Source organism: Chinchilla lanigera, unplaced genomic scaffold (genome assembly GCF_000276665.1).
Source record: "Chinchilla lanigera isolate Chin_1 unplaced genomic scaffold, ChiLan1.0 scaffold00063, whole genome shotgun sequence".
Classification (NCBI taxonomy): domain Eukaryota; kingdom Metazoa; phylum Chordata; class Mammalia; order Rodentia; family Chinchillidae; genus Chinchilla; species Chinchilla lanigera.
Window position 1 is genome coordinate 4,271,869 of NW_004955464.1, and position 12,540 is coordinate 4,284,408.

General features: G+C 40.4%; 1 protein-coding gene across 2 annotated transcripts in view; it reads left to right on the forward strand.

The window, feature by feature from the left end:
• Positions 1-1,199: 1,199 nt before the first annotated feature.
• The window catches only part of Usp24 (ubiquitin specific peptidase 24), a 150,542-nt gene continuing 139,201 nt past the window's right edge, over positions 1,200-12,540 (forward strand). Inside the window, exons 1-2 of one of the 2 annotated variants that reach the window (XM_005398504.2) lie at positions 1,200-1,306; positions 4,201-4,364. In XM_005398504.2, coding sequence (XP_005398561.1) covers positions 4,362-4,364 — 3 coding nt within the window. In that variant the 5' untranslated portion in view covers positions 1,200-1,306; positions 4,201-4,361. Of the gene's footprint in view, positions 1,307-4,200; positions 4,365-11,801; positions 11,850-12,540 lie in introns of those variants that run through there. The other variant, XM_013521671.1, reaches the window with a different exon arrangement.

A 12,540-nucleotide genomic window follows, 5' to 3' on the forward strand; every position in this document is an offset into this window, starting at 1 on the left:
TTACAGCCAAGGTCATTCCTATCCTACACACATAGGCATTTCATCTGCTCTGAGTCCCATTGCACTAAAGAACTGAAAGAGAATAAGAGGAAAAGCAAGTGACATGCTGAGCACGATGCTGGATGGTTTTCACACTTCATTCTCTTTCAGTTTCACAACAACACTATGAGGGGTGACATTTACAAAAATGTATAATTTATCATGGCTAGTCACACCATGTGTTTAAGGAAGACTTAGCAGCACCGCAGTTACATGGACCTTGAAAAATTAATTGCAGTGGAAATTTGCAACAGTTTGAACACTTCCTCTTCGGCAGCAAATTAAAAGTACATCACACAGACTTTTAACTTGGATAAACTGGACACAAGCTGCATGCTGATGGAGGTAGCATCCATACCTACCTCTGCCAAGCAATGTAGAATTATCAGTTTGATTCAAATGTTCAGGAACACCTTTCCCTTTATCAGAGTTCTCCTGGGTTTCAAGGAGATTAAGAAAAGTTCTTTCCCCCTTAAGGGGCTAGGTTTGCAACCACTAGGGAGAAGGCCTTCTGTGTGGGGGCTGAGGTTCTCTCTCAGGCAAGTCAGACACCTGTGTTTGCCAGGTAGTCTACTTACGTTATCATTGGGACACAATACCTGACACACACAATTTAAAAGAGGAAAGATTTATGTTGGCTCACATTTTAGAGGTTTCAGTCCATAGTGGGCTGGCTCTAAAGCAGAGTGGCATGGCAGAGGACAAACAGCTCACAGCATGGAGACAGCAAGCAGAGATAGAAATCGAGGGAGGAGTATGGAAGAGACACTTAGGCCATGTCCCAGAGGCCCACCTCTTCTGACCAGATCCCACCTCCAACATCAAACCAGCTATACTACCCTCCCCCCGGTCTCATTACTTTCCCAAAGCCCCACCTATGAGCACATGAGGCTTTGGGGGATATCTAGATATAACACCAGGGTTCTAGAATTTTCCTAGTGAGAGTCAAGAGGGAACACAAGGAGAAATCTGCATTCTCAGGGCCTAAACAGATAACTGGGACTAGAAGTCATGGGTCTTTACCACGTAGGGGAGGAGGCTTCCCTGGCATGAGTCAGTAGGACACCAGGAAACTACAGAAGGTGACAAGGGAGAAAAGGAGGGGCAGGTGACAGAAACTACATCATAGAAATTATATCAACAGCAAAAACTACACTCTGTCTCCAGTATTAGAATTCCTCCTCTGAATGCCTATGGTACTTGAACACTCCACCCCTTCTCTTGCAGGGGTTTGTATCTGCCATACCAGACTACTACTTCTTTAAGGGTGAGTAAATTATAGACTATGGGGAAAAATCAAATAGACTCAGTTCTGTCACCTACTATTTGATCTGAAATACTTAAATTGCATTCTATTATGTAGTCTGAGCCTCTTGTTGGTTTTCTGAAAATACATCTCCCTTGTCAATAGGAGAGAGTATGAGATTCAGTGTAAATGAATCATGGTGCCCATTGTTCTCATCATAGATATTGACAGCAGAGGGCCTGGCTATGCCAGGCAATCAGAGGCCCTCTCCAGGATTTTGCTGGGGTGGGGGTTGGGGAGCAGGCTGGAGCAATACCTTCCCCTCAGGCTGCAGAGTGGTGGTGGGGAAGTGTTGTGTGAACCTAAGTTGTGTACATTTGACCATAAAGGGAATGAATAGATTTAGTAACTATGGAAGCAGGATGGGGAAAAGAACTTCGTTGATTTCAGTCTTCCAAGTTGCTCAGTTACATGACTCAACCAATATTCCTTTTCCTTTCAGCAAATTTGAATTAAATTTCTGTTACATGCAGCCAGAGTCCTGAAACCATCTGTAGAGTAGGAGTAGTAATATCCACTCCTAACAAAAAATAACATATAGCCAAGAACCTAGCTTGATATGACCCCATCTCAGCAGGTACCATTTATTTGTTCGTCAGTGTGTCATTATGACCAAGAAACACTCATTACATAGTCCGTTATTAGAGTGTTTTTTAAAAGAGGAAAAAGTGATGACATGATCTGAGAAATGCTTAGTTACACAAATTCTTTCCCAAGGGACTTTTCAGAGTCTCCAATCTTCTAATTTGCATCAAGAATTCCCAAGTAGGCAAAGTCATATGACCACAAACCTTATGACAAGGAGATCCTATGAACACATTTGGGGAACTCCTTTCTCCATGGTTAATTCAGGAGCTGCACTGGGACAAATGCTGCTGTAATGACAGTCCAACTGTCACCACCCAGTTCCTTTTCTACTCAAGTACAAGTCTGACAGGTTCTATCCCAGTTATCTTACTAGCTTGCACTTGAAAACTAGCTCCTCCTTGAGCCTCAATTTCTTCATTTGTAAGGGTGGTATTAGATTCCATGCCCTTTAAGAACACATACAACTATGGAATTCTTTGTTTGTGGGGCTCTAGAAGATTCTAGAAGAATCAGATTTAGTGTATGAACAATGGATTTAGGATCAAGAAGCTGAGGCAGGAGGATCATAAGTTAAGGGCCAACTTGAGCAATTTAGGGAGAACTTGTCTCAAAATAAAAATAAAAATATAAAAAGCACTGCCTAGGTTCAACCCCCAGTACACGAAGGAAAAGAAAAGAAATGGTATAACGGTGTACTGCAGTACGGTTCCACAATGGTCATTAGATCCAGCTCAGCTTTTTGAAGATTTTATTCCAACAATCTAGCAAGAATCATCTTTGGTTTAACTTGACTTTATGAAACAGACATTTGTTCTGTAGATCCTCAAAGGCCAAGAAAATTCCATACAAAGATTCCACAATTTAGACCTCCAGGCTCCTGCACATCAGTGTTCCTTACTTCCCTGGCTCTGATTTTACTATACAGCTGTGAATTGAACCCCATCTATTCTGTCTTGAACCAACAGGAAACCATCTTAGAGTGTTTAGTAAGTGTAATAATAATGAAGTCCTTTAAAAACTGTGAAGCACTTCACAAATATTTTATTTTTATTATTCATATGATTTAAAGTGTAATTTTGGCTTCACCACAGACATGACTTCAGGCAAGCAATTCATCAGCTCCGCCCTTCATATAAAATGAATGCAGTAAGAAATGGGAGAGATTAACTAGAAAATGATGGTGGACACCTTTGAAAATTGAGGGTCAGTGCAATGCTTACTAATTAACAGTTACCATACAATTGTGAGGTTATAAATAGCTCTGCATTGGAGCAGAAGAACCCAGTGCCTCGCTACTTTTTCACTTGTTGCCATTTGATTTAGTCCATTAGCTCCACCAACCTATAATTAGCACAACACCCTGGAAAATTAATCCAGTCTGGTGACTCAACATCAGGGAAATGAAACAGATTCTTTTTTTTTTTTTTTTTTTATTTTAAAGATAAAAGGAGGGAAACATTAACAGACATACAACATTTTACAACATATCACAAGCACAATACAGACAATACAGAGTTACAAACAAAGTGGTAGGGAATTAACAATGGTGGTTGTATTATATATTGATTAAGCTGAACCATGAAGGCCAGGTCCTCCTCGGTTTCAGAGGAAACTAAAAGCCTCGGACCCTGATGTTTCAGCTAAATACAAAAGTTTCATCTTCCCATTTCATCAACTGAATTTCAGCTGCTATCAATATAAACATATTCCTAACTAGAATTTTCACTCAGTTGTAGAATAAGAAAAAGAAATGCAAGCTGTTACATTATGACTACACATTCTTTACAAGAATGTGGCTTTGGAGGTGTGTGGGGTGGCACATGCCCATAATCGCAGCACTCAAATGACTGAGGCAGAAGGATTGCCATGAGTCTGAGGCCAGGCTGGAATCCATACTGAGTTCAAGGCAGCTTATATTACATAGTGAGACACTGTCTCTCTCAAAAAAAAAAAACCTTGCTTTGGAGAAACTAAGTCTGATAATATAATTAAGATAAACTGCTCAAATCTATCCTGGCAGAGATTCTGAGCAGGAGGTTCTGGAAGCTGGATTAGAAGAGGAAATTGTGGGCAGAATCTGAGTCTGGATCTTAATGTTCCCCAAAGGCCATGTATTGAAGGCTCAGTTTCCAGCCTTTGGTGCAACTGGGAAGCAGTGGGACCCTAAGAGGTGGAGCCTAGTGGAAGAAAGTTAAGTCATTAAGGGAAAGCTCTTGGAGGGAATGAGGGGACCCTGGTGCAATCCTCTCTCCCTCTTTGCTTCCCAGCCACCAGGAGGTGAACAGCTCTGCTCTCCACTATAATGGTCACCTCACCACAAGGCCCAAAAGCAAGAGCCAGCTGACTATGGGCTGCAGTCTCTGACAGTAGGAGCCAGAAGAAACCATCCCTCCTTGTATGTGTACTTTCTCAGGATTTTGTCACAGTAATGGTAAGCTGACAACACAGAATCTGAGCATGCTCAGAGCCCATACAGAAAAGTGTTCAAAAGGGAGTAGGACGTTACTAAATTTATGCAAATCAAAAGCAATATGAAAGACTGAGAAATGGAGCCAGCTATCCAGGGAGATGAAGATGAGGCAACGTAGAGGTACAAATGGACAGTGGGAACTTGAGGAAATTCTCAAGATGAGCTTTGCTTTCAGATAGCATGTGTCATGTGTAGGTGAGTATGAAGAGTTACTAAAGGCCAGGGAATAAGTCATCAAAGAAATAAATGTGTCTCTTGATCTTTCTCATTTTTGTAAAATATTTTTATTTTCCAAATTAAATAGCCCCAGTATCCTTTCTGATGAACACTTATCAGCTTTAACTATTTTGAGTCCAACTTTATTCAAGTGATATGATTTTGGAAGTCTATAGGAACTTTCCTAGTTACTTCTCAACTCCTCAGTGTCAAAGTCATCATCTTCCATCTGGTCCACCCTGACTTTGGAAATACCATTTCCTTGGTCATCCAGCTTAAATTTTGGCAGTGTTTCCTTTGCCTTGATCATCAGATCCAACTGCTGAATCCTGACTACATCTTACCTCTGCAAGCTTTTCATTCTCACCCTTTAGATGCTTATTTGATCTCTCAGCATTTTAGTGTCAGTGATATTAAAGTACAGCTTTAGTCATGGCATTCCCTGACTCCAAATACTTACTGGTTGCTTACTGTCTTACGAATTAAGTAAAAGTTCTCAATTTGGCACTCCCAATTCAGTACCACATGCGTGGCTTTATGCAGTGGACTGCTGGAGTCACCTACAAGTGAAAGGCCTTCCAAAGTGGAGGCCTAAAGCCAATTTTCAGTGCCCAGTGATAGTTCTGCCCATTAGTTATGGTGCTCAGGACAACCCACTGCTGCTGGAGCAATAACTACAAGCTAATGTAAGAGTGTCACTATGTCATCATGTCATATTCCTAAGCAAAGTACAACATAACACTAACTTTTAAGCGAAGTACAATGCAACTCTCTATTTGGCAATACACTGTCTTACCAATAGACAGACAGACTGACTCAAGAATTACCTTTTCCTCATCCTTATTCTGGCTCATTCCATTGTTCATACTGATTTTGTTGTTCCTGCTGTTTGGCAGTACATACTCAAAACTTAGATTCCTCCAAAAGCGATTGCTCTTTTCTTTTTTTTTTTTTCACCAATATACCACTATACTTAAACTATCAGCAAACTGAATCCAGTGTATATATGAAGAATTATATATGGTGTATATATACCATATATATATGGTGTATATATACCATACAGATAACTCTCAGAGTTATCTGAAAATTAAAGGTTGGTTTAGCATCTGAAAATCAATTAATGTAATATACCATATCAATATATTTTTTTTTTTAAATGATCCTCTTAATAGACCCAGAAAACATACCTTTAAAAACCCAATGATTTTCCTGATAAATACACTTGAATAACGTGTATTTATAAGAACGAATAAAGGGGGGCTGGGGATTTAGCTCAGTGGCAAAGCGCCTGCCTGGCAAGCACAAGGTCGTGAGTTCGGTTCCCAGTACCAGAGAAAGACCAAAAAAAAAAAAAAAAAAAGAACGAATAAAGGAATAAAAGACAATTCCCTCAACATGATAGAGCATATCGATAAAAAACATACAGCTGACATTGTACTCAATGGTAAATTACTGGAGGCTTTTCCCTAAAATCATAAGACAAGCAATACTGCTCTCACTATCTTTGCTCAGCACTATACTAGAGGTTCTAGCCAGGGTGATTAGGCAAGAAAAATAAATAAAAGGAATCCATATTGGAAAGAAAGTAAAAGTATCCACAGATAAGATGCCTTTGCATATAGATCCTAAGGAATCCACTAAAATCCCTAAAATAAGTTCAGTAATGTTGTAGTTAAAACATCAATATATAAAATTCTACTGTATTTTCTGCAGTTGCAATAAACAATCCAAAGATAAAGTTAAGAAAACAACTCCATTTACAAAAACATCAAACAGAGCAATACATTTGGAACAGATTTTGCAGAAAAATAAAATTTAGAAAACCCAGACTTGTATCTGAAAACTACAAAACATTTCTGAAATAAATTAAACAACTAAATAAATGGAAAGATCTGACATCCACAGATCAAAATGTTGTTATGGTGGCAATACTTCCCAAATTTATTTACAAATTCCAGACAATACCTACAAGCATCAGTTCCTTAAGAGATTGACAAGCTGGTTTCAAAATCCATGTAACTCTAAGGGATCCAGAATGGTCAAAACAATTTGAAAAAGAACAAAGTTGGAGGAGTCACACTAGATTTTAAAACTTACTACAGAGGAATAGTAATTAAGAATATGTGGTACAGACATAAAGATTATCTGTCTGTCTGTCTGTCTGTCTATTTATCCTCTCCAGAGAATAGCACTGGATTTCAGAACAAATCCATGTGCCTATGGTTAATGTTTGAGAAGGGTGCGAAGACTATTCAAATGGGAAAGAAGTCTTTTTCAACTAATGCTGTTGAGATAACTGGATAATCATATGTACAAAGTGCAATTCGACCCTATCTTTTTTTTTGTTGTTTTTTTTTTTTTGTTTTTTTTTTTTTTTGTTTTTTTCCGGTACCAGGAACCGAACTCACGACCTTACGCTTGCCAGGCAGGCGCTTTGCCGCTGAGCTAAACCCCCAGCCCCTATCTTTTTTTTTGTTGTTTTTTTTTTTTTGTTTTTTTTTTTTTTGGTTTTTCTCCGGTACCAGGAACCGAACTCACGACCTTACGCTTGCCAGGCAGGCGCTTTGCCGCTGAGCTAAATCCCCAGCCCCCTCGACCCTATCTTATACCACATGCAAAAATTAACCCAAAATAGATTGAATACCTAAAACTATAAAACATTTAAAAGAAAACCTAAGCAAAAAGCTTCACAATCTTGGAGTTTGCAATGATTTCTTGGATATAATGCCCAAAGAACAAGCAATAAAAGAAAAAAATAGATAGATTGAACTGCATCAAAATTAAAAGCTTTGTGTCTAAAAGAACATTATCACGAAAGGGAATGTCTGTGCATGGTGGTGCATGCCTGTACTCCCAGCTACTTGGGAGGCTGAAGCAGGAGGACTGCAAGTGTGAGGCCAGTCTAAGCAGCTTAGTAAGATCTTATCTCAATATATTTTTTTGAACCTGGAATTGAACTCAGGACCTCATGCTTGCCAGGCAGACACTGTGCTGCTGAGCTATATCCCCAGCCCCCGATCTTGTCTCAATATAAAAAGACCAGAGATGAAGGTTAGCACTGTAGTAATGCCTGGGTTCAATCCCCAGTACTACTATGACAGAGAGGGAGAGAGAGGCACAGAATATTTGCAAATCATACATCTAATAAAGGATTTGGATTTAGAATATAAACTATAAATAACCCAATTCAAAAATCAGCAAAGGAGCCAGTCATGCCTATAATGACACATGCCTATAATCCCAGCTACTGGGGAGGTTAAGGCAGGAGGTTAAGGGTCAAATGTTCAAGACCAACCTGGTCAATTGAGTGAGATCCTAACTCAAAATTAATTAATTAATTAATTAATTAATTTTTGAAAGGGCTGGGATGTAGCAAGTAACTCAGCATGCTCTTGGCATTCAATCCCCAGTGCCACCAAAAAAAAAAAAAAAAAAAAAAATTCATTCATCCGTTCATTCACAGTTACTTGAGGTAGCAGTGGGTGGAAAGATAGGCACATGATAATGTCTACAGAGTTTCTTTTCAAAACAGGAAAACGTTATAAAATTGACTGTGGTAATACTTGCACATATCTGTAATATGTCAAAAACCAAAGAACTGTACACCTTAAACAAGTGAATTGTATGGCATATGCATTATGTCTCAATAAAACTGTTACCACATACATAAAACTTTAAAAAATCAATGCCCAACTACAGTATTCAAGATAAGGACACTAATGTCAATTTTCTGGTTCTGTTTTATTATTCTTTTGACATATATAATAGGCATGGATTTGAATCCATCAACATCTGATACATAAAATATCATTCTATTTTGTTTTCTGAAAAATTAAAACTCACAGTAACCTCCATTTGTCAAAGTACTGAGACCCTGACCTACCTCTACCTCCGGGGGAATTTATCCAAATCTCTTGAAGCAATATTTAACAATTGTTTCAGATGTCTGTCCTTTAATTCCTTGCAACTGCCTTTTTGGAGCAGGTGATACCTGGAATTCCAGCATTCTGGGAGGCTGAAGTAGATGTATCACAACTTCAAGCCCAGCCTGAGTAATTTAGTGACTTAGTGAGACTGTCTCAAAAATTTTTTTAAAAATTAAAAAATAAAGTAAGATAACATCTAGAACCTCAGGTCATCTCTAGAGTTTTTAAAAATAAAATGATTATAAAAAAAACTATGCTTACAATAATATAAGAATTGACAAGATAAAAATCAGGCAACAGAAACACATCCACAGGAGAGCCAGATATGGAAACACATCCACAGGAGAGCCAGATATGGAAGTTATCAAACACAGACTGAAATAGCTATGACTGGTGTGTTAAAAAAATTATAGCTGGGCATGGTGGCACATACCTGCATTCCCAGCACTGGGGAAGCTGAGGCAGGAGGAGCATCACCAGTTCAAGGCCAGTCTAGACTGCACAGTAAGTTCAAGGCCAGCCTGAGCTACATAGTGAGACCCTGTCTCAAAAAAACAAAAAAAAGGTAAAGAAATTAAATGACAAGATAGAGAATTTCAGCATAGATATGGAAGCCATAAAAAGAACTAAAGTGAAATTATAGGACTGAAATATACAATAACTGAAATTAATAGTTTAATAAATGGATTTAACAGCAGACAAGGTATAACTGAAGAAAGAATTTGTGAACTGGAAGAGAGAAAAGAAGAAAATATCTATACCAAAAACACAGAGTGGCAAAAGAATAGAAAGTAAAGAAAAAAGCATAAGAGACAGAAGTGATCACATGAAAAGGTCTCACAGTACACAACTGAACACCCAAAGGAAAAGGGAGAGACAGTGAAACAGAAACAATATATGAAAAAAAAATCAATGGTTTTTCAAGCTACTGAAAGATTCAAGGCACATACTGAAGAATCTCAACAAATTCTATGGAAGGTAAATGCAGAGAAAACCACATTTGGATACATAACATTAAAACTGCTGTAAACAATGAATAAAAGACTAAGATCATACAATTCTGATATATATTTTGATAAAACAGAACTCAATTCTTCATTTCAAAGTGGTTATCTAGGAAGCTAACTGGTTTTGTCTCCTAACTAGGTTCTCAGCTTTCACTCTTTCTCCCTTATAAACCACTCTCCACCCTGCAATTAGGCTGACCTTTCTAAAATTTAAGTGAAATGCCAGGTGTGGTGGTGCACACCTGTAATTCCAGCACTCAGGAGGTTGAGGCAGGAGGATTGCCATGAGTTTGAGGCCAGTCCAGGCTACATAGTGAGTTCAAAGCCAGCCTGAACTATATAGCAAAACCCTGTCTCAAAAAACCCCAAAAAGCAAAATGAAATTTAAGTAACATCGTCTCACTGACCTGCTTAAGTATTTCAGTGGCTTCCCATTCCCTGAGAATGAAATGTAGACTCTTCCTCACAGTTCACATGGCCCTCTTGGAGGTGATGTTTACTTTTCTAGTCTTCTTTCTCACTCTTCCCTCTTCTGAATTGCTTTACTCTCACCCACTGTAAGACCTTTTGGACATACTATCCTTGTCCTTTGGAACTTTCAACCCACATCCCATAATCCTTTTCCTGGCTTTCCTACTTCTGGTCACTTTATAGTTTAAATGTCACCTCCTCCAGGAAACTTTCCAGACTTAAGATTAGTAATTTACCACCACCACCCCCAAAGCAAGAAATTTGCCCTTTACACCCTAAAGCTCTCCTATCAAACCATCTACCACACTTTATAAACAACTTTATGACTGCCGCCTGTCCATCTCCTTTTATAGACAGGAAGTTCTAAAAGGGCAGACCGAAATTGTGCATGCCTGGCTCACAAATGTCTCCTTAGTTCTCAGCCTCGCTCAAAATAGACATTCAATAAATAATTTTAAAATTACTAATTAACATTATAAACTTTCATGTCTTGTCTTCAAGATAGTCCATCACCCTTCAGGCCTAGCTATATTTTTCTTTTTCTTTAGAACCTTTCTAGAGAAGAATATCTGTGAACTGAATGTAACTTAAAATATTTTTAAAATTTTCTGGATTTTACTGCAATAAAAATAAAATGTAAATTAGATGCATGAATATTCATTCCCTAGTGCCCACCCATGCTATCCCAATTCAACAGAACTTAAAGTGCTCACTTGCTTCCTTACACGGGGAACAGTGTGATTTTACTATAGTCCTTGCATCCTCAGATGACACTGGCTTTTCAGTCACTCCAGGATCTGGTTCAAAAATGGCCTTTCTTGTTTTTTGTAGCCTTTTGTGGCTCCTTTCCAGTTTTAATCACAGACTTTGCTTTTCTCTGCTTCCTCTTCTCAGCTAAGCACAGCTTCCTCTGTCGCGTTCTGTAAACCTGCCACTGTTGATGAGTCTTTTGATGTGCCATCTGAATCCGCCGACCCTGGCTCATTACTGCTTACATTTCAGCTCAAATTTTAGCGGCATTTTGTTCTTTTCTCCCCTTGTTACTTTCTCTCCCCTTGCAGCTCATTTCACAATTTAGCCCACTGAGTTAACACTTCAAAGACAGGGCAAAATCGAAGGCTCTCGCTTCGCCATGCTAAATTTTTGTCTTTTTGTTCCCTCTCACATTACCAGTGCCAAGAACAAAACCTGGCTCCTGGTCAATGGTACCCGCTTGAGTACATTAAGCACAATGACAGGCGCTCTATGACAGGATTGTTACAGAGAATGAGTTTACTTTTGTTCTTTGTCCACCAGATACAGACACTGAAAACTTCATTGATGTCCAGATGTTTACAACATCATTTCAGTGTCTACTTTGGGACCTGATCCAATTTTTTTCCTTAGGCGATTACTTTTTATACTGATGTTCAGAAATAGAAGGATATTTTCATTCACAAATTAAGACTTTACTTCCTTTGGATATGAGGCCTAATCTTTTCATTTAGCCTTTAATAATAAGAATAAAGAACACTTCATTTAAATGTAAGGGAATAGCGATAGATTCACTCTGTAAATCAAAATGCTGATGTTGAGGAATATCGTGGCAAGTTACTAGGCAGGAAGGGCTCATGGTCCAGGGGGAAGATACTGGTAGAGAGAATGCAGAGAAAACTTCTGGCTACTGTCAGTAAGTTAAGGCTTGGGGTACAGGGTACATAGAGATCTCCGTGAGCGCAGGGTTGGAAACAGAGACGGTCTGATGGGATGAGTGGCCAGCTGGGGGACCTCAGGCTCAGGAACAAGCCAGAATGAAGGCACCGGGAGATGAACCAAGTTACCAAGTACGTAGTGAGACAGGAAATAGGCAGCGAGAGTTTGGAGAGGGCGGGGAAGGGCCGAAAAGAAGCATGACTTGGAGGGGATGACGGGGACAACAGCCAAGGCTAGGGCTTCATAGCCCCCAACGGCAACACTCCAAGCAGAAAGAGAAAGCAAAAGCAGCAGACCCTCCGCAGGGGCCGAGGCACGCGGGAACACAGACGCTAACAGGGGCGGGGTGCAGCCCTGAGCCGCAGACTGAGGCCGGACTGGGCAGGTGGTCGGCGGCGGCAGGGGCGGACGTCGGGGGCCCAGGGCATCCGAGGCTGGAGGGGGGCAACGAGCCGCGCGTCTGGGGAGCTTTTCGCCGAGCGCTGGGATCGCACGTTCGGGTTGGAAGGAATAGATTTTAGATTCTTAGGGGTTTTAGCGTCAAGAATTTTAGAGAAGTCCAGTCAGGCAGGTTTGGCGGGGCAGGGGAATCCACTTGGCGTCAGGCAGGGTTTGGGCTCCCCGCAGCCGGCTGGGGCGTTGCAGGGAGGGCGCGAGGGCGCCAGGGCGAAGGTGCCTGGGTGAACCCGGGGTCGCGCGGCGGCGCGGCGACTCTGCTTCAGGACCGGGACGCGTCAGAGCGGGTGCAGGCGGCGGAAGACCCGGGATGCGCGCCGGGCCTCGCGTCGCAGGGGCCCGGCCACCACCCGGTCGTCGGCGCGG